At 52.9% G+C, this 19,476-nt stretch overlaps 1 protein-coding gene across 2 annotated transcripts in view; it reads left to right on the plus strand.

Annotated features, from left to right (window-relative positions):
- Nucleotides 1–19,476, plus strand: part of PAX5 (paired box 5) — a 128,477-nt gene that overhangs the window by 12,819 nt on the left and 96,182 nt on the right. For both annotated transcript variants that reach the window (XM_063179815.1, XM_063179816.1), the window contains exons 4-5: nt 3,447–3,511; nt 5,468–5,596. In XM_063179815.1, the coding sequence (XP_063035885.1) occupies nt 3,447–3,511; nt 5,468–5,596 (194 nt within the window). The remainder of the gene's footprint in view (nt 1–3,446; nt 3,512–5,467; nt 5,597–19,476) is intronic.

Consider the following 19,476-nt stretch of genomic DNA (forward strand, 5'->3'; position numbering starts at 1 on the left):
GTGCAACTGCATGCAAATTCTTTGAATGCAGCTCGCTATAAAATCTCTCATTTGCGTCCAGACGTGAAATAAATTGATGCAATATTCCTTTATTGGCTGTCCCAACCTGATTTGCATTCATGGAGTTGCCGCTTGAGTGGCCGGAGTGGCTTCCCCAGCGCTGGGGGAAAGTGCAGCCTCTGCCCTGATGGGCTGAATGTCGACTCATGGGTTGGTGGAATTGAAAGAAAAAACGGGTCAGTTCATGTGCAGCAGCCTTGCTGGCTCCAGAGCACCATGCAGTAACTCTGTGGGCATGGTGTCTTTAAGGAGAGTTTGAGAAATATTACAGACATTAGGAAAACCAAAGGAAAATATCAAATAACCTAAGGAAAAGCTCTGCTTCCATTAACATCAACGAGTCATGAGAGAAGCATGGCTGTTACAAGCAGTCTTCTGCTTGTGTAGGAGAATGTCACATGTCCTCCAAAAAACTACCGAAAAGGCAGTCGTAGCTCCAGCTAAAAGGGAGATTTAGGTAGCTTCCAGTCATATTTTGAGCCAGTTTCTGTGTTCCTCTTGCTGTGTCCTTGTGTGCTTCCACACTCATAATGCCCACACCCCTGCTGCCCTTGTTCAGAAACCCAGTTCATGATCTGTCACCAAGTTTTGGCTGTAAATCTAATTCTTTCTCATCTGCTTGTGACTCTGGCTAAGATCTTCTCCTTTCCTCAAAGGTTTGCAATCCCTTTTAAGAAATGCATGCAATCTGTTTGAGTCAATCTGTTTACCCAGAGAATTGTTTTTGCCAGCTTAGGAGCTCACTGTGAAAACCCAGACTGAGCAATAATGTGACAAAGAACCTGAAATTCACATCCAAACACTTGGCTTTAATGCTAAATCCTACAGTTTCATCAGTCTGTGGGGTTTATCCTCACATTTAACACCGAGTGTGTACTTTGGGGCTTTGCTGGAGGGAAAGGATGCAGCCCCTGCCCCAGAACCCTTGTTCACCACTGAGGTACCAATGAGGGGCTGCCCGGTCAGCACAAACCCAAGCCTTGCTCTCGCTCAGTGGTTCCTGCCCTGCTGCAGCTGCATTTCTGCATGGGGAGGAGACAGGCCCTGAGCTGGCTCCCTGTTCTCTGTGCCCACGGTGTGTGTGTGCTCTCTGTGCCCACAGTGTGGATGTGCTCTGTCCCTGTCCCCACAGTGCCAGGTGTGTTCTCTCTGTCCCTGTCCCCACAGTGCCAGGTGTGTTCTCTCTGTCCCTGTCCCCACAGTGCCAGGTGTGCTCTCTGTCCCTGTCCCCACGGTGCCAGGTGTGCTCTCTGTCCCTGTCCCCACAGTGCCAGGTGTGCTCTCTGTCCCTGTCCCCATGGTGCCAGGTGTGCTCTCTGTCCCTGTCCCCACAGTGCCAGGTGTGTGCTCTCTGTCCCTGTCCCCACGGTGCCAGGTGTGTTCTCTCTGTCCCTGTCCCCACAGTGTGGATGTGCTCTCTGTCCCTGTCCCCACGGTGCCAGGTGTGCTCTCTGTCCCTGTCCCCACAGTGCCAGGTGTGTGCTCTCTGTCCCTGTCCCCACGGTGCCAGGTGTGCTCTCTGTCCCTGTCCCCACAGTGCCAGGTGTGTGCTCTGTCCCTGTCCCCACAGTGCCAGGTGTGTTCTCTCTGTCCCTGTCCCCACAGTGTGGATGTGCTCTCTGTCCCTGTCCCCACGGTGCCAGGTGTGCTCTCTGTCCCTGTCCCCACAGTGTGGATGTGCTCTCTGTCCCTGTCCCCACAGTGCCAGGTGTGCTCTCTGTCCCTGTCCCCACGGTGCCAGGTGTGCTCTCTGTCCCTGTCCCCACAGTGCCAGGTGTGCTCTCTGTCCCTGTCCCCACGGTGCCAGGGCTCCATTGTTCCCTCCCATGGTGCTGATGCTGCTCCTGTGGAGCATTGGGGTTTATGGGGATGGACTCCTGCAGCTCATCCCTCCTATTGAGGGGGCCTTCCAGCAGACAAATCTGAGCTGCTGCCTCCATGTAAGAGTGAATAATAATAATAATTATTAATTAATAACATTAATTTTAATAATAGGTCACTCTTCAATAGCAGAATCAAGTCTGTGCGGTTAAGACTTAATTAATCATTGTGATTAGCTTTGCTCAAATCAGCTGAGAGCTGTCCAGCAGCTTTCAAGTGCTCCAGTCTCCATTCCTGCAGAGATAAAGATGTTTATGTGTCAGAAGGCCCTGGACACCCTTTCTTCACCATGGCAGCCCTGTTCAGTGGGCCGTGGGACCCTGCAGGCTCTGTCCCTTGGGTGTCGCAGCTGCTCCTGCCCCTCTCCCTGGGCTGGCTGCTCTGGGTGTGTGGCTGACACCCATCCCCTGGCTGTGCCTGGCACCCACCAGCTCCACTCTGGGGCTGGCAGCTGGCAGGGGCCCTGTGGACAGACCAGACCTCTGCAGCCTCCATCAGACTCCTCCAAGGACGGGAGGGGAAGGGGAAGGCAGTGCATCCTTCCCTTCGGTGGAGCTGGGTGTCCCTGGCCTGCTTATGGGGGGCTTATGGCCTCTCCTCTCCTCTCCTCTCCTCTCCTCTCCTCTCCTCTCCTCTCCTCTCCTCTCCTCTCCTCTCCTCTCCTCTCCTCTCCTCTCCTCTCCTCTCCTCTCCTCTCCTCTCCTCTCCTCTCCTCTCCTCTCCTCTCCTCTCCTCTCCTCTCCTCTCCTCTCCTCTCCTCTCCTCTCCTCTCCTCTCCTCTCCTCTCCTCTCCTCTCCTCTCCTCTCCTCTCCTCTCCTCTCCTCTCCTCTCCTCTCCTCTCCTCTCCTCTCCTCTCCTCTCCTCTCCTCTCCTCTCCTCTCCTCTCCTCTCCTCTCCTCTCCTCTCCTCTCCTCTCCTCTCCTCTCCTCTCCTCTCCTCTCCTCTCCTCTCCTCTCCTCTCCTCTCCTCTCCTCTCCTCTCCTCTCCTCGTGTCCCAGGGTTGCAGACCACAGCTGTCTGGGGCTTTGTGCTCAGAAGGTTCTGGCTCCCTGGGCAGGGGGCACTGGCCTGCTGGCTGCCCACACAGGGTGGGTTTCTCTTTCCTGGCAGCGAGGACTGGGTGCTCCAAGCCACCAAACACCAGGCTCTGGAGCATGCTGAGAGCCATGCAGGTGCAATCCTGTTTGGTTGCTCTGGGATGACCTTGCTTGAGCAGGGAGGTCGGACAGGTGACCTGCTGTCAGCTCTTGTGTCTTCCACCCCAAACCATTCTGTGACTCTGTGGAATGGCACCCTGGTGACTCTAACAGCAGGGGCTGGGGACACAAATGTGCCACTGGGTCCACCTGCCAAACTTTGGTCTTTCAGTGAGTGGTGAGGGGAACATATGCAGAAAGGCATTTTTTGTATTGATGTCGGTGTCCTGCACTGAAAAAATAGTGTCCAATGCCTCCTGCCATTGCATGGCTAATGCTAAGTTGTCGTGTTTCTCCATTACTCACAGGATCATAAGGACCAAGGTGCAGCAGCCACCCAATCAGCAGGTCCCGGCTTCCAGTCACAGCATAGGTAAGGAAAACTTTTTTAAAAATACATTAAAAAATAATAATGGATTACAAATATTCTGAAGAACTTTTAATCATTCTTATGGACAGATAATTCTGCATAAAACACTTCAGCACACGTGCTAATGTGCCTTCTTTGTCATTCTCCAAGGGCTGAACATAGTAAATGAATTTTATAAATACTGCTAAAAGGTTTTGAATTTTACTGATTATTATGATAAATAGCTTTCACCATGAGACAGAAAATTGAAATCTAAACCAAAAAAACCCCACTAATAGGGGTCTATAGAATGTCAGATAATTAAAGTAATAAATCAAGAAAGGGATACTTATTCATAACATTTTCTGCATCATTAGTCAGTAAGTAGTTTTGAATGTGTTTTTTCCATCTATCAACCATCCCTTCCATAGTTCTTTGTGCACTTGCAGTCTTGAGTGAAGAGGTAGCAAAACTTTGTGAAACTTTTAATTCATCCTCAGAGCAGTGATGCTGCAGCCTGAGGAGGTGGTGCTGGTGGAGGGTGACCCCGAGGGGCCCCCCAGGCTGCTGGGACCCCTCAGCCCCGCTCGTGGCCGAGTGTCTCTGTCAGGAGGGTGGGTGTTTGTGTGCTGCAATGCAGCAGGGATGCGGGAGGGGCTCGCTCAGGGCTCAGGGCTGCTCTCCTCTTGTTCCTGTTCCATCAGACCCATCGGGGCACTGGTCAGCCCTTGCTCCCTAGGAAGTGCTGGGGGGCCCTAGTTCCTCTCTGCCTTTGTGTTGTCACCTGTGATATGGTGAGATGCTTGCTGCTTCTCTCTTGGCAAAGGTGTGCTGGCACTGGGAGAAAGGGAGGGGAGGTACAGAGCAGCCTTTTCCAGCTGCCCTTTTTCAGCTGGTCAGAGGAGTCATGCTGCTGACCCTGTGCCCTTAGACCTTTCTCTCCAGAAAATGCCGACACAATCTTGGGGAAGAAAACCTCCTTTTATCTCACTGTGGTGGCTTAAGTGTTTCTCTTCCTGAAAAAGTCAAGAACAGAGAAGAAGAATCTTTTTTCTCAGGAGTTGATAGAGGGAGCATGGATTCCTGACATGGCTTTGCTCTGTGTGAGTCCTGTCTGAGGGTCTTTGGTGTGGTCCCACATGTGTAACCCCCATCCTGTCCTTGGGGTCTGTGGGGACTTATAGGATGCAGGGACATGGCAAGACAGGCTCAGCCTGTAAGCTGATGGAGCTGATGGTGGTTCCCCAGGGAACCACCTGATGAACAGGCTCCCTCCTCTGCCTGTTCCTGTGAAGCCGTGGACACCCACAGCATCACAGGGGCAGTGTTTGCTGTGCAGTCTGGCACATCCACACTGCCCCTGAGTGACTGCCCTTGCTGGACACAAACAGGACCCTTTTCTGAGGGCTCTTCCAAAGCAAAAAGCATTTGGGTCATTTTTCTGGGAACCTCAGGGTCTTTCAACCATCCATGGCTAGGCAGCTGCAGGTATGCAAGGTCTCCGTGGTCGGAGGCCAGTGGTGAGGTCTGACAGGATGCAGAGAGCACAGTGCAGCAGGTGTAGGGTGCCCTGCTCCCAGGAGGGTCCTGATCCGTGTACCCTCTGTGCCAGCTCCTCTCTCTGCATGCCTGTGCTCCCAGCAAGCTCTGCCCACCTCGCTGGCCTGCTGTGTCCCTGGAGGGCCTCTGCTGTCCCAGGCCATGGGCTTTTGTGTGACATGGGGCGTCTGACTGCTAAGGAAAAGCATCTGCTGTCCCTCAGCACACAGAGCCAGCCCCTTGTGATGGGGCAAGGGCTGGCCATGCCTCTCCTGCCGCCCTGCACTGCTGTGGCATGCTGCTGTGGGGATGGGCATGGCTGGGGTGGGCGAGGGCTCTTCCTGAGCTGCAGGGGCCACGATGGCCAGCTGAGCCCCAGCCCTCCTCCTCACACCGTGGGGGCCGTTGGTGGCTGACTGAGCACCTGTCCTTGCCTTGCAGCCTCCACGGGATCTGTGACCCAGGTGTCCTCTGTGAGCACGGACTCGGCCGGCTCGTCCTACTCCATCAGCGGGATCCTGGGCATCGCCTCACCGGGCGCCGAGAGCAGCAAGCGCAAGCGGGATGAAGGTAGCGGGCCTGCAGCTCTGGGGAGGGCCGTGCTCGGCACGGCGCTGAGGGCTGGGGCCTGCGCTGGGGTTGGGGTCTGCGCTGGGGCTGGGGCCTGCGCTGGGGTTGGGGTCTGCGCTGGGGTTGGGGTCTGCGCTGGGGCTGGGGTCTGCGCTGGGGTCTGGGGTCTGCGCTGGGGTTGGGGTCTGCGCTGGGGCTGGGGCCTGCGCTGGGGTCTGGGGCCTGCGCTGGGGCTGGGGCCTGCGCTGGGGTTGGGGTCTGCGCTGGGGTCTGGGGCCTGCGCTGGGGCTGGGGTCTGCGCTGGGGTCTGGGGTCTGCGCTGGGGTCTGGGGCCTGCGCTGGGGCTGGGGTCTGCGCTGGGGCTGGGCTCTGCGCTGGGGCTGGGGCCTGCGCTGGGGTTGGGGTCTGCGCCGGGGTCTGGGGTCTGCGCTGGGGCTGGGCTCTGTGCTCGCTCTGCACGGCCCCTTGGCGCGCGCCACGGTCACGGACAGGCCCGGGCCCGGCCCGGTGCTGCCTCCGTGCTGACAGCCCAGTGGCCGCATGCCCGACCTTCTCCAGGTGCTATGGAAGGCTATGGCACTGTGGCAGTTTGGAGCCAGGCCTTCCTCCACACTGTGGAACTTTTCCCTCCTGCCAGCAAACAGGGGAAGAGACACAGTTGTCTTGACTCTGTGGCCACCTGAGATAGGAAATATCTGCAAAGTGACAGAAAATTAACTGCATAGACATCTGCTGTGCTGCTTCTCCCAGGACTTGCTTCACCAGGGACATTTGTCAGTCTTGAAGGGTGGGAGTAAGCACAGTCCAGCTGGGGTTGGATATTGCTGATACACTCCTCAGATCCACAGGGTGTTTTGTTCTGCATCCCGCTGAAAACAATGTTTTGGACAGAAAGACACCAGAGGTGGAGTGGAAGGTACAAGAGGAGAAATTCTCTGCTGGTGTCTTTTTTAAGTACCTTTAGTTTAAAGCATTACTTTCATTTTGGAAGAACCTACATAGAGAAACTGAGGCCATGGCTGTGGACACAATTTGTATAGCAGAGGGGACGCCAGAAGTGCAGTGGGGCTTTTTCAGCTGAGGATGCAGAGGGCACGTGAGGAGGGGTGAGTGCCTTTCCTGCTGAATCAGCCTTCTGCCTCTTGCTGAGGAGCATCCCCGTTCCCCAGCTCCTGCTGCTGGTGCAGGTCCAGCAGTGCCCTGCAAGCAGAGCAGGTGCAGATCCCCGTGCTGCCCAAACCCTGCTGGAGGCAGGGCGGGGTGGTGCTGGAGCTGCAGGGGCAGCAGGGAGGGGTGGTGGTGCTGGAGCTGCAGGGACACCCCCAACCCACCCCATCCCCTGGGGGACGCACCGCTGAAATCAGCAGCCGGGTGCCTGAGCTGTGCAAGCAGGGTCAGTGCCAGTGCATCCTTTGGTGGAAACAAATGGTCAGGTTGCAGAGCAGACCCAGATTTACTGAACTGGGAGAAAAACTGCAAGAGGCTGGGGGGCCAATGTCAGCCACATGGGAACTAATTTGATGGTGGAAGCATAAAGCTCTTTGTGCTCAGGTACCTGCTAAATATTCCATTGTTACTTAACTCTGTGATTATACACATGCCTTTTTTTTTTTTTTTTTTTTTTTTTTTTCCCAAATCCAGGTTATAAATGCATGGTTAAATGTATGCATTAAAGCAGGTAGGGTAGAAGTTTTACGTTTTATCAGCCAGGTCAGGACACAGGCTGTCTCTACTGATACCACATGGCTCCTCTGCCACAGAGACATTTTTTGGGTGTCTGTCAGAAGACACTGCTTTAACTGCAGAGAAAAGGATTAAGTGTTTTGTTGGAAAGCAAAAGCAGTTCCAGAAGGAGAGCTGAGAACCTTCTCAGCTTTTCTCTGCTCACGTTCAGGAATGTGCATGTGATTGCTGAAGCAACCCCCCTCAGTTTGGCAGGATGAGTCATGGGGTTTGAGCTCTTGGGCCGGACAATAATGCTGTCCTCAGCAGGCTGCTTAAACTGCTTTTGTAATAGGCTCAGGGCTGCAGGTTTGGAGAGGCACAGTCAGGAACATCTTTGTCTCTTAGAGGGGAGCCCCAGGAGCATCCATAGCACCCTCCTTACTGTCCTGCTTACCACAGGGTCCTTGTGCGTGGGTCTGGGTGGGGGCATTGTGCTCCTGGAGGAGTCCCAAGGCTCTGTGCCTGCCACACATCCCTCTGATATAAGGAGGAGAAGCACGTCACCCGAGTTTGGCCTGTGTGCCGATGTGGGTGCCCGGGCGGCAGAGCCAGTTTAGCCATTTCCTGGCTTTGGGGGGCTCTGTGTCCTTTGTCTGCAGCTGTGGAAGGCGGGTGCTCTGCCCCCTGCACACGCTCCTGGAGCCCCTGGCTGTGCAGATGTCCTGGCTGCCCTCGGCCTGGGGCTGAGGTGCGAGGGACTTGCCCTTCCAGCTGCACCCAGCACTTGATATAATTCAGTAATCACTTTTGTTCTCCTCACTCGTGACATTTTATTAGCAGATGTCACCAGTACTTAACCCAGTGGGAAGCTTGCTGGGTAGCAACAGGGGCAAACCAAATCAGACAGTCTTTATTGGTTTTTATAGCTGAAGGTGTCATTTTTCCCCCCGTTGTAACAGGGACTTGGAGCAGATGTGCCTTGGTGGGGGATCAGTTGCTTTCACTTTTGGTTAGAGGACATGCTACTGGAGGCTGGCACGCGGAGCAGGCTGTCCTGCAGGGAGCCCGAGCAGCTGCTGCAGCCCCAGCGGCGCAGGATGCCAGGCAGCCTCCTTGCTGCCCTGCCTGCCAAGTGCCTGCTCAGGGGCACCGGGGCAGGCTCGCAGAGTGCAGGTGGGCAGCAGGAGCGCACAGAGTGACCGTGGTGGGGTGCCTGCTCTCAGCAGGGTCTGCCTTCAGGGCAGCAGCACCCTGGTCAGGGCAAGCTGCGTGCTGCATCCAGGGCTGACAGCCAGCCTGTGTGTGGGGCTGGTTTCACTGCACCAGCAGCAGCTGCTCGGGGGAGCAGTGCTGGTTTCAGGATGGACGCCTGACGCATCCTGGGGAGTGCTGAGCATCTCCTGTCTGAAAGTTAGAGCTTTCTGAAGTGGGGCTAAACAATCCTTGTCGAGCACTGAGAAAAGAGCAAAAGACACTTCTGTCCTCAGGTGGGTGCGTGGGAGACTGGGGTCAGGACCTGTTTTGGGGACAAGAGAGGTTGCTGGGCCATAAGTGCTCTGGGGGATTCACTGAGGGTGATGGGGGAAGAAGGGCCAGGCAGAGCCCAACTCTCCTTCTCCCTTCACTGCTCCCTTTGCTGGCCCTGGTCTCCATCCTGCGGAGCTGTGCAGGTGTGGAAGAGGTGTCACAAGGGCTCACGCCCAAGAGCAAGCACAACTGTGTTTGTGCCCTGCCAGCTGAGAGGGATGCTGCAGCAAGAATGCAGGCCTGAGGCATGAGATGTGCTTCTCACCTGGATCTCCTCGTGTGCTGGGCCCGCCTCAGTGGGAGAGTGCCACCTCTCCAGCAGAGGACTCCGGCATCTCAGGGAGCCTGTGCTCTGTGGGAGCCTTGCTGGGAACCTCTGCTTGCTGGTGCCAGAGGGCTCCAGCTGCTCAGCCTGGCCATGCCTGGGCACAAATTCTGCCCTCGGTGCAGGCAGCTGCTGTCTGTGCTCTGCTGCAGCTGGGGCTGCTGTCAGGGCTGGCCTGGGGCTGCAGGAAGAATCTTGATCCTGCACTCTTGCAGAGAGATGAGACTGGCCGCTGGTGGGCTTGTGAGCACAGTTGGAGCACTTACAAGAGTTTTTGGCACCTCCTTTGTTTATGCAAAGCACTGTTTCCCACAGGGCAATAATGCCTTTTTGGAGCAATTGCTTCAGGTTGTGTCGGGGTAGGAGTGCCTGACCTGCCAGAAGGATGCTTGGGCTTCACTTCTCACACAGAAATGTGCAGAAACCTTCAATACCAACAGGTAATAGGGGCAGCAGGTGAGCATTAACAGCAGCTAAGTCAGTCTGGAATCTGTTTGCATACAGTAGTTTCTCTGGAAGTGCAGGACTCTGTCGTGTCCCTAACATTACCTGTATGCTGTTAAAATAGAGACTATCAATGGGCACAAGTGTCCCATGGCCCATCCTGCTGTGGCTAAAATCACAGAATGCCCTGAGCTGAAAGGAACCCACAAGGATCACCAAAGTCCAACTCATGGAAAAAAGAAACACAAACCCAGAATCCCACTCCAGGGCTATCAGTGCCCTGGCACAGTGCTGCAGTGTGCAAGCTGGCACCTTCCAGCCCGTGTCAGGCAATGCAGGGGCTGGCACATAGACCAGCTGGGCTGTGTGCTTCCCTTGTAGAGATGCAGCTGATTCAAAAGGCTCTGTGCAACCATGAGCAAACTGTCCGTGGCCTGGTCTGCCCAGGCTCAGCAGAGCATGCTCAACAAAGTGCCGCTCAGGGTGCAAGTGTCTGCTCCTTGCTGCAGGAGAGGTTAGGCAGATTTAGATACGTGCAGCCAAGAGCTGCAGAGAATCTAACATTCAGTCTTAACAGAGACTTCCCAGCAGTGGAGGAGTTTGGGGAATTGAAAGCAGTGTGGCAGGAAATCTCCACTCGTACCAGTTGTTGTGTTTTGTTTCCATTCTCACCAGCTGTAGTCCAACATTGCTGTCAGCATCTGGTGTGATGATTTAAGTGCTGGCGCTTTCTTCCCTTGACTGAACTCTTTGAGAATCACAGATAGGTGTGCTCCCAGGTGTTTGGGTCACAGCCTTCTGTCTGAGAGAATAGGGCTCCAAGAGGGGCTGGGACACTAATAGAAATGAGAAGGAAATGAGAAGGATTGCACACGGTGGTGGATTGCACATGAAGGATTACACACAACATCTGTAAGACATTGCAGAACCGTCCCATTCTGCAGTCACTGTGTTTTCAGGAAGGGATGCCCCGGGTCAGGCATGTCTGGGTTCCAAGCAGGGCTGGCCAGTGCATGGAAGCTGGTGTGGGATATATCACAGGGATATTTCCAATGACACCAGCACCACGGCCGCTGTGCAGATCAGCTGGAGAAGTGCTTGGCAGTGACAAAGGTGGACAAGAGCTCACCAAGTCAGTGACATGTCAGCGACAGAGAGACAGAGAAAAGCAAAGCATACCACTCAGAATGAGTGAGTGTTTCTGTATTTTGTGTCTTTGCTCCATAAGAGGGCCCATGAGCTATGTTTTCCCAGATGGACAGAAATAAGAAAATACGCTCACAGCTAGGCAGTGGTTTGAAGGGCTGTGAGCACAAATGCCTTGGAGGCTGCCTGCCCACACTCTCAGCATCAGCAGGTGATGGAGTTCAGTGCACAAATTAGCCACTGATGAGGTCCAGTGCTGACATAAGTCCCTATTATTCAGCTCACTTCAGGCAGTGACCAGAGCCTGCTGGTGTTGGGGACTGATGGTATCCTGCCCAGAACTTTCTCGGGGTCTTCTGCACCATGCAAGTGATGTGCAAAGGACTGAACCCTTTGGGAATCTTAACTACAAGGGAAACAATTAAAGCAGACAAACACTGAGGGGAAAAATGCAGGAGGTTATGGAGGGAAAAAATCACCTGCCAATAGAAACTGCAGGTTTATTACATCAAAAGAGTTAAGTGTCAGTCTGGGCAGTGGTGAGTAGGAAGGGGCACATGGAGAGAATTCCCAAAGGAATAGAAAGGGGCTGACCAGGCCTCCAGGCTCCGTGGCACACTGGGGAGATGCCTACATGGAGCACCTGGGATGCAAAATCCCACTGCTGAGTCAGCAATAGCTGAAAAGAGGCAGTGGGAAAATACATAAAAATCAAAAAACTCACTCTGTGCTGCAATCAGGTTAAACAAGTGGAGATGTCCAAGCCCACACAGAGGTGAAAGAGAAAGAAACACCCTCCAGAGTCCTCAGGAAGTGCTGGGGTCCCCTTTAATGACTTCTGGCCCCCCTTCAGCAGCACTAACTGACTGGCGCTGCTTTACCCCAAGGAATGAGTCCAGGGTGAGATGAAGCTCCTGGAGGGCAGGAGGTTTTGCAGGGCTGGCAAGTACTGATCTGAATTTCTCCCGCTGATGTAGATTGTCCTTATCGTTCAGGGCTCCATTCCTGGGGTTGCACAGTGGCTTGGGCTATTTGTCCCATTATTTCTTTATCTCTTCAGAAGAAATGGTTTTCCCTCACCACACTGACACTGACATCATCATTTTAAATAGGGTTTCATGTGGACTTTTCTGTTACATTGCAATGATGGCTTCATCTATGCTATATCCAAAGGAATCTACTTTTGGATGAAGTTTTATTTTTTTTTTTTTTTACATTTCATTGGAAGCTAATTTTTCAGTTTTTGGACATAATTTGTGAGAACAGTTGTAGTTTTCTTTCAGCTTTTGCATTTGCCTTTTGTGTACCTTACATGGTCCATCCTGAATGTGCTGACATGGCAGCAGGCTCTGGCCATGCTGGTGATTTGACACCAGCAGTGATGGTGTCACACGTAGGTGCTTGTGGATGTCTGAAGGAGGAGTTTAATTTAAGAATTAAGCCCTTGAGTGTTCCAAGAACCACCCTGCATCTGGGGGCTCATTGATGCTGATCCAGCCATCCCAAACATTAGCAGGAGCAGCTCAGCTGGCACAGGATTTCTCCTTGAAATTTCATTCCTCATGAAATTCTAGGGAAGAAAAAAAAATATAGGTCAGCTCAGATCTCCACTGTAGCAGCATTAAAATAATGTAGCCTCAGTTTCTGAAAAAGTTCTGCACGTCTAGATTCACATAAATTAAGCAAAAAGCCATTTCAGCCTCCAATTGGAGCTGTTGTGATGTTTGAGGGCAAAGTGTTTGCCAGAATTCTGGGGAGGGAAATTCCAGGCTCTGCCGAGAGAGATGATGGAGCCTGTGGGCTGTGATCCTCCTCGTGCCACCTTCAGTTCTGCCAGACAGGGGAGCATTCCATGTTCTTCACTGTCAGTGTGAGTCCCAGCCTCCCTGGCAGGCTGGACACGGGGTTTGCCTGAGCTCTGTGCACCCCTGAGCTCTGGGCACGGGCTGTGCCTGCACCCCTGGGCTCTGGGCACGGGGTGTGCCTGCATCCCTGAGCTCTGGGCCCGGGGTGTGCCTGCACCCCTGGGCTCTGGATATGGGGTGTGCCTGCATTCCTGAGCTCTGGGCCCGGGGTGTGCCTGCACCCCAAAGGTCTGTGCATCCCTGGGCTCTGGGCCCGGGGTGTGCCTGCATCCCTGAGCTCTGGGCACGGGGTGTGCCTGCACCCCTGAGCTCTGGGCTCTGGGCACGGGGTTTGCCTGAGCTCTGTGCACCCCTGAGCTTGGGGCTCTGGGCACGGGCTGTGCCTGCACCCCAAAGGTCTGTGCATCCCTGGGCTCTGGGCATGGGGTGTGCCTGCATCCCTGAGCTCTGGGCACGGGGTGTGCCTGCATCCCTGAGCTCTGGGCTCTGGGCATGGGGTGTGCCTGCATCCCTGAGCCTGGGGCTCTGCTGCCAGCTCACGGCCTCTGTGGGAGCCCTCTGCACATGGCCACAGCTGGCTGGAGGGCAGTGCCTGGTGGGCAGCTGTTTGCAGGTGGGGGTGTCCCCATGCCTCGTGTCTGAGGGGTTTGAGGGATGGGCTGGTGCTGTCCTGGCCATCAGTGGTGCTCACCTGCTCAGAGCTGAGCCCAGGAAAACTCCCTGCCAGCACAGCTGCCCTCTCTGAGCGCGCAGGTTACCAGCTGTCTGGCGTGCACATCAAGCATGTTTGTCACTCCTCTCCTAATGTGGTCCCCGGGGCCCCTGTTTTCTGTAGAGCTCTCCTCTGGCTCTGAGGTGAAGCCCTGCCGGTTTGCGACTGGCTTCAGTGGAGCAGGGATTTTCTCAGAGCTGTGTTAATGAAAAGCCCAGACTTCCACCACTCCTTACAGCCCTGCTGTAGCTCCAGCTGTTCTCATCAGGAGCTGTCAACTGCTAGATGCTTTTCAAGGAGCAACCTCTTCATATAAATTTAGCTGAGATTCAGTTTAGGGGTAGGTGACTTGTCAGATCATCCTGATGGTGCCAGTGCTGGGGCTGGCCAGGATTCTTTCATAGGAATGCATTTTTGAAAGAAGAAGCAGTTTTGTGGAAAAGCAGGACTTGTCAGTTTTGATGGATGTTTGTTATAAATGCTAATATAAAGTAAGTAGAAAAGTCATGAGCAAGATGAATAATTCTCATTCATCAAGGAATCAGTAGAATCCAGAGAGGAGGAAATGCAGAGGTGCAGTCACAATGCATGTATGTATCTGTGTATCTGTACAGAGCATGTATCTGTGTGCCTCTGATGCATCTGCCACATATATGTATAAGCAGAGAGGTGACCAAAGTTTTGCATTAAAATGGGTAAATTATATTACTCAAAAACATTCACAATTAGTACTCTATTTTTTAAATTATGGCAGGGCTTTCTGAGAGATTTGAAGAACAAAATCAAGAAAAGATTGTTTGGCTGTTTGGTAGTTAGTTTCCTTCATGTGCCACTCTTGAACAAGGTGCTTCTGTGAGAGGAGGGTCACACGCTTCAGGTGATGATGTGTGATTTTCCCCCTTTTCCCTGTCTGTACCTCAGTGCCTCTTGGGTCAGCATACATCTGCACTGTTAAAACAAGTGCTTGATTTTCAAACGTGTTTGGGATGAGGGGAGCTTAGAGGAGCTGCAGTGTCTCAGCCCCGTTAGCCTGGAAGAGGGATTTGGCCAGTCACAGGCGGGGCACTATTCCTACACAACAGGTCCAACCCCAGAGCATAAGGTAAATGATTTGGCAGCTCTGTGACATCAAGAGCTCTCCAAGCATCCTGTGTTTCTGTGTCAGGCTTTCTCTGTGTCCAAAGCAGTAATGGGTTTTGCTTTGCCTTATTCTGTCTGTAAGGTGGGGTGAGCACCAGGGCGAGGGTGTGGCTGGGCCAGGGTCTCCCTGCCCCCCCAAGCGTGCTTCTGCCCCTAGGGAAGAGGTAAAGCGTTGTGCAGGTCGTGTCAGGCCAGCTGCCTTCCCACAGAGTGCAGCCCCAGTGCCAGGACTGTCATGGAGGGACTGAGATTCGCTGCTGTTGCAGCGGGTTCGAGCAATTCAAGCTTACTGGAATTTTAAAATCAGAATTATTTCCTTGACTGAAATGAGAGCCTCACGAAATCCTGAATGATAGTGGCAAACCACTTTGTGTTGGTGCTTTGGGAAGCTCTGGAGTTCATGTTGTAAGCTGTAATTGCTGTTGTTGCCGGTCGCCAAGTCCCCCGTGAGCATTCAGAGCAAAAGCAGGGAGAGGCAGAGAAGGGAGGTGTCCTGGGACTGGCAGCTCTCTCCAGGTCTGTTTGTGTGACCGTGGTCACAAGGGTTTTCAGGATGAGAGAGAGGCCAGAATGTCGATTCCATGTTCAGAAGGCTTGATTTATTATTTTGTGATATATATATTACATTGTGACTATACTAAAAGAAATAGAAGGAAAGGTTCTCAGAAGGCTAGCTAAGCTAAGAATAGAAAAGAATGACTAACAAAGGTCTGTGTCTCAGACAGAGAGCGAGAGCAGCTCTGCCGTGAGTGGTCAGTAAATCCAAACATCCACAGGAGACCAATCACGGATCCACCTGTTGCATTCCACAGCAGCAGATAACCATTGTTTACACTTTGTTGCTGAAACTGCAGCTTCTCACAAGGAAAAATCCTAAGAAAGGATTTTCCACAAAAGATGTCTGCGACACATGTCCTTTTTGTGTCTTCTTCACATCGAGGCCTTTGCATTGCCAGAGGTGGTTGTGCAGTGTTGATTGAATCCTGCCCATTTTGCCCTCTCCTGGTATTTGCAGAATGGTCCCATTGGGGATTGTCTGCATCAGGCTTGGTGACTGCATTTTGCAGTCACTTGGTGTAGGTTTTAGCTAATTATATGAATAGCTGGACATACCTGTCTGCAGGAGTATTGGATTCATACCTGCAGGCTGTCTGTCTTTCCTGGACGTGCCAGCCCTTGAGAAGAGCCCCTTGAGGAGTGTGTCATGGCACAGTGATGGTATGGCAGAGCTCGGGGAGAGCTGTGGTGCTCACCAGAGGTGGTGGTGTCCTTGCTGAGTCCTGTGCTGAAGCACAAACCTCGGCTGAGGGCTCGCTGTGCTGTGGGGTGGCAGACGGGCACAGGGGAGGATGTGCACATGTATGAGGATGGGCACAGGGGAGGGTGTGAACATGTATGAGGATGGGCACAGGGGAGGGTGTGCACATGTATGAGGATAGGCACAGGGGAGGGTGTGCACATGTATGAGGATGGGCACAGGGGAGGGTGTGCACATGTATGAGGATGGGCACAGGGGAGGGTGTGAACATGTATGAGGATGGGCACAGGGGAGGGTGTGAACATGTATGAGGATGGGCACAGGGGAGGGTGTGAAGATGTGTGAGGATGGGCACGGGGAGGATGTGAAGATGTGTGAGGATGGGCACAGGGGAGGATGTGAACATGTATGAGGATGGGCACAGGGGAGGGTGTGCACATGTATGAGGACGGGCACAGGGGAGGGTGTGCACATGTATGAGGATGGGCACAGGGAAGATGTGAAGATGTATGAGGATGGGCACAGGGGAGGATGTGCACATGTATGAGGATGGGCACAGGGGAGGATGTGAAGATGTGTGAGGATGGGCACGGGGAGGATGTGAAGATGTGTGAGGATGGGCACAGGGAGGATGTGAAGATGTGTGAGGATGGGCACAGGGAGGATGTGAAGATGTGTGAGGATGGGCACAGGGAGGATGTGAAGATGTGTGAGGATGGGCACAGGGAGGATGTGAAGATGTGTGAGGATGGGCACAGGGAGGATGTGAAGATGTGTGAGGATGGGCACAGGGGAGGATGTGAACATGTATGAGGATGGGCACAGGGGAGGGTGTGCACATGTATGAGGATGGGCACAGGGGAGGGTGTGAACATGTATGAGGATGGGCACAGGGAGGATGTGAAGATGTGTGAGGATGGGCACAGGGGAGGATGTGAAGATGTGTGAGGATGGGCACGGGGAGGATGTGAAGATGTGTGAGGATGGGCACAGGGGAGGGTGTGAAGATGTGTGAGGATGGGCACAGGAGGATGTGAAGATGTGTGAGGATGGGCACAGGGAGGATGTGAACATGTATGAGAATGGGCACAGGGAGGATGTGAAGATGTGTGAGGATGGGCACAGGGAGGATGTGAAGATGTGTGAGGATGGGCACAGGGGAAGATGTGAACATGTATGAGGATGGGCACAGGGAGGATGTGAAGATGTGTGAGGATGGGCACAGGGAGGATGTGAAGATGTGTGAGGATGGGCACAGGGAGGATGTGAAGATGTGTGAGGATGGGCACGGGGAGGATGTGAAGATGTGTGAGGATGGGCACGGGGAGGATGTGAACATGTATGAGGATGGGCACAGGGGAAAATGTGAAGATGTGTGAGGATGGGCACAGGGGAAGATGTGAACATGTATGAGAATGGGCACAGGGAGGATGTGAAGATGTGTGAGGATGGGTACAGGGAGGATGTGAAGATGTGTGAGGATGGGCACAGGGAGGATGTGAAGATGTGTGAGGATGGGCACGGGGAGGATGTGAAGATGTGTGAGGATGGGCACGGGGAGGATGTGAACATGTATGAGGATGGGCACAGGGGAAAATGTGAAGATGTGTGAGGATGGGCACAGGGGAAGATGTGAACATGTATGAGAATGGGCACAGGGAGGATGTGAAGATGTGTGAGGATGGGTACAGGGAGGATGTGAACATGTGTGAGAATGGGCACAGGGAGGATGTGAAGATGTGTGAGGATGGGCACAGGGAGGATGTGAAGATGTGTGAGGATGGGCACAGGGAGGATGTGAAGATGTGTGAGGATGGGCACAGGGAGGATGTGCTTCTCAGCAGTCACGCAGTGGCTGAAGCACGTGCAGGGCACGGAATGTGCCATCAGCCCTGTGCTCAGGCTGTGTGCATCCCTGCCCCTCCCGAGGCTCAGGCAGCCTGTGCCTGCCCAGTGGGGCTCTAGGTATCCAACAGCTCAGGCACAGCAGCAACAGCCATCGTCAGCAGCACCAAAGGATGTATTTTAGCTCTACCCAGATGTGCTGAAAAGAGCCAAATCCCTCTTTTTATTCTTTTTTTCCTTGAAACGATTTTGCAGATGGAAAAGGAAGTCCTAATTGGGAAAATCTAGAGATGGGTGTCCCTACCTGCTCCAGTAGGACTTATAAGTGTCTGATAGATGAAGTATTGCGCTGGTGTTTTGCTGAACTTCCACAACAAGACTGATTTCAGCTTGTTTCCCCATTTCATGTGCATACAATCACAGACTCTTGGAATGGTTTGAGTGGGAAGGATCCTCAGAGGACACCTAGTTCCAGCCCCCTGCCATGGGCAGGAACCTTCAACTGCACCTGGTATTCACCGAGATACTCATCTAGACCCTCTCTGTTTTGTGTGTACTTGTGTGCAGTCTGTCCCAAGTGGTCTGAGGTCTGTTTCTCTGTACTCCAGCCCTTCTGTCATGACAGGAGTGCACTCATGCCGCTGCACTCCGCCTATAACGCTGGAGCAACTTTTCTTGAGCTGGGAGTTAGTTTCAGAGCCGTGGCCTTTGTTGTCTCCATTTCCTCCATGAGCCTTAGCTAGGGAGGTGCCTCCACAACTTTTTCCTTGGTCTCGTGGGCTGTTCCTTCTGGAGCAGTGGCTGTCCCCACGATGGTGCCCATGACTTCAGAGATGCAAAGAGCAGCTGCTCCTCTGAAAGCAAACAAGGTCTTCTCTTCAGATGACTGTGAGGTGTGAGTGTGGAGCTTGCCAATGTTTTATCTCATCTGAGATTCTGCTAAGAGATATTTGTAGTCAACGTGTACCTATGATAATTCCTGTAAGATAACAGTTCTAGCTGGAGACTGATTATCCTTTGCTCCTGCAGATCCATATTGCCAGTGGAGGTTAGGAACCAAGGATTCTTGCCTGAGATGTCTTATAGTGAAAGGAAATCCAGTTAAAATCCATAAGCTGGGCACTGATCTGGCTGATTTGAGCATGGCAAAAAGGATGTCTACAGTGGAGGTCAGGTATTGAAATTCTGTCAGATATCAACATCAGTGCAATGTGATGGTTTTCTGATCACAAGGACACTCCATAAAACTGCTTCCCTGTAGCTCTGTAACGGGGTGCTGGCTGCAGTGACACATTTGTAGACTGCATCAGCTGCTGTCTGGTTTTCTTTGGTGGCAGACTGAGTAGGGATGTGCATCCACCATCAGCACCTTATTTGTTTAGAAACTTCCTGCAGCCTGTCATTATGGTTCTCTGACATCTCACAAAATGTCTCAGAGGCAGGGAAAGTACATCCCTCACAGGACATGGAATGATAGAATCACAGAATGGTTTGGTTTGGTTTGGTTTGGTTTGGTTTGGTTTGGTTTGGTTTGGTTTGGTTTGGTTTGGTTTGGTTTGGTTTGGTTTGGTTTGGTTTGGTTTGGTTTGGTTTGGTTTGGTTTGGTTTGGCTTGGAAGGCCATCTCTAAAGGCCATCTAGTCTGACCCCCCTGCTATGGGCAGGGACACCTTTCTCTAGATCAGGACTTCAGAGATGCTGATTAGCAGAGCAGACAAGGTCTGTAGAATGCTGCTTTTGTGGGAATGATACCATCACAAGGTTCTTCTTTCAGGTGCTTTACATGATTCACATCAACTTTTAGTCAACAAAATATGAAGAAAGCAAACTTGCAGTGAGGAAACATCTGTAAGAACAGCTTTGGTTGAGTGGTGGCCATCTCACACGGCAGAGCCTCATTTCCCTTTGATGCTGCAGTAACTGCTGGGCTGCTGGTTTTGCCTGATGAGCTGTC

The sequence above is a fragment of the Melospiza melodia genome, chromosome Z (genome assembly GCF_035770615.1).
Source record: "Melospiza melodia melodia isolate bMelMel2 chromosome Z, bMelMel2.pri, whole genome shotgun sequence".
Lineage (NCBI taxonomy): Eukaryota > Metazoa > Chordata > Aves > Passeriformes > Passerellidae > Melospiza > Melospiza melodia.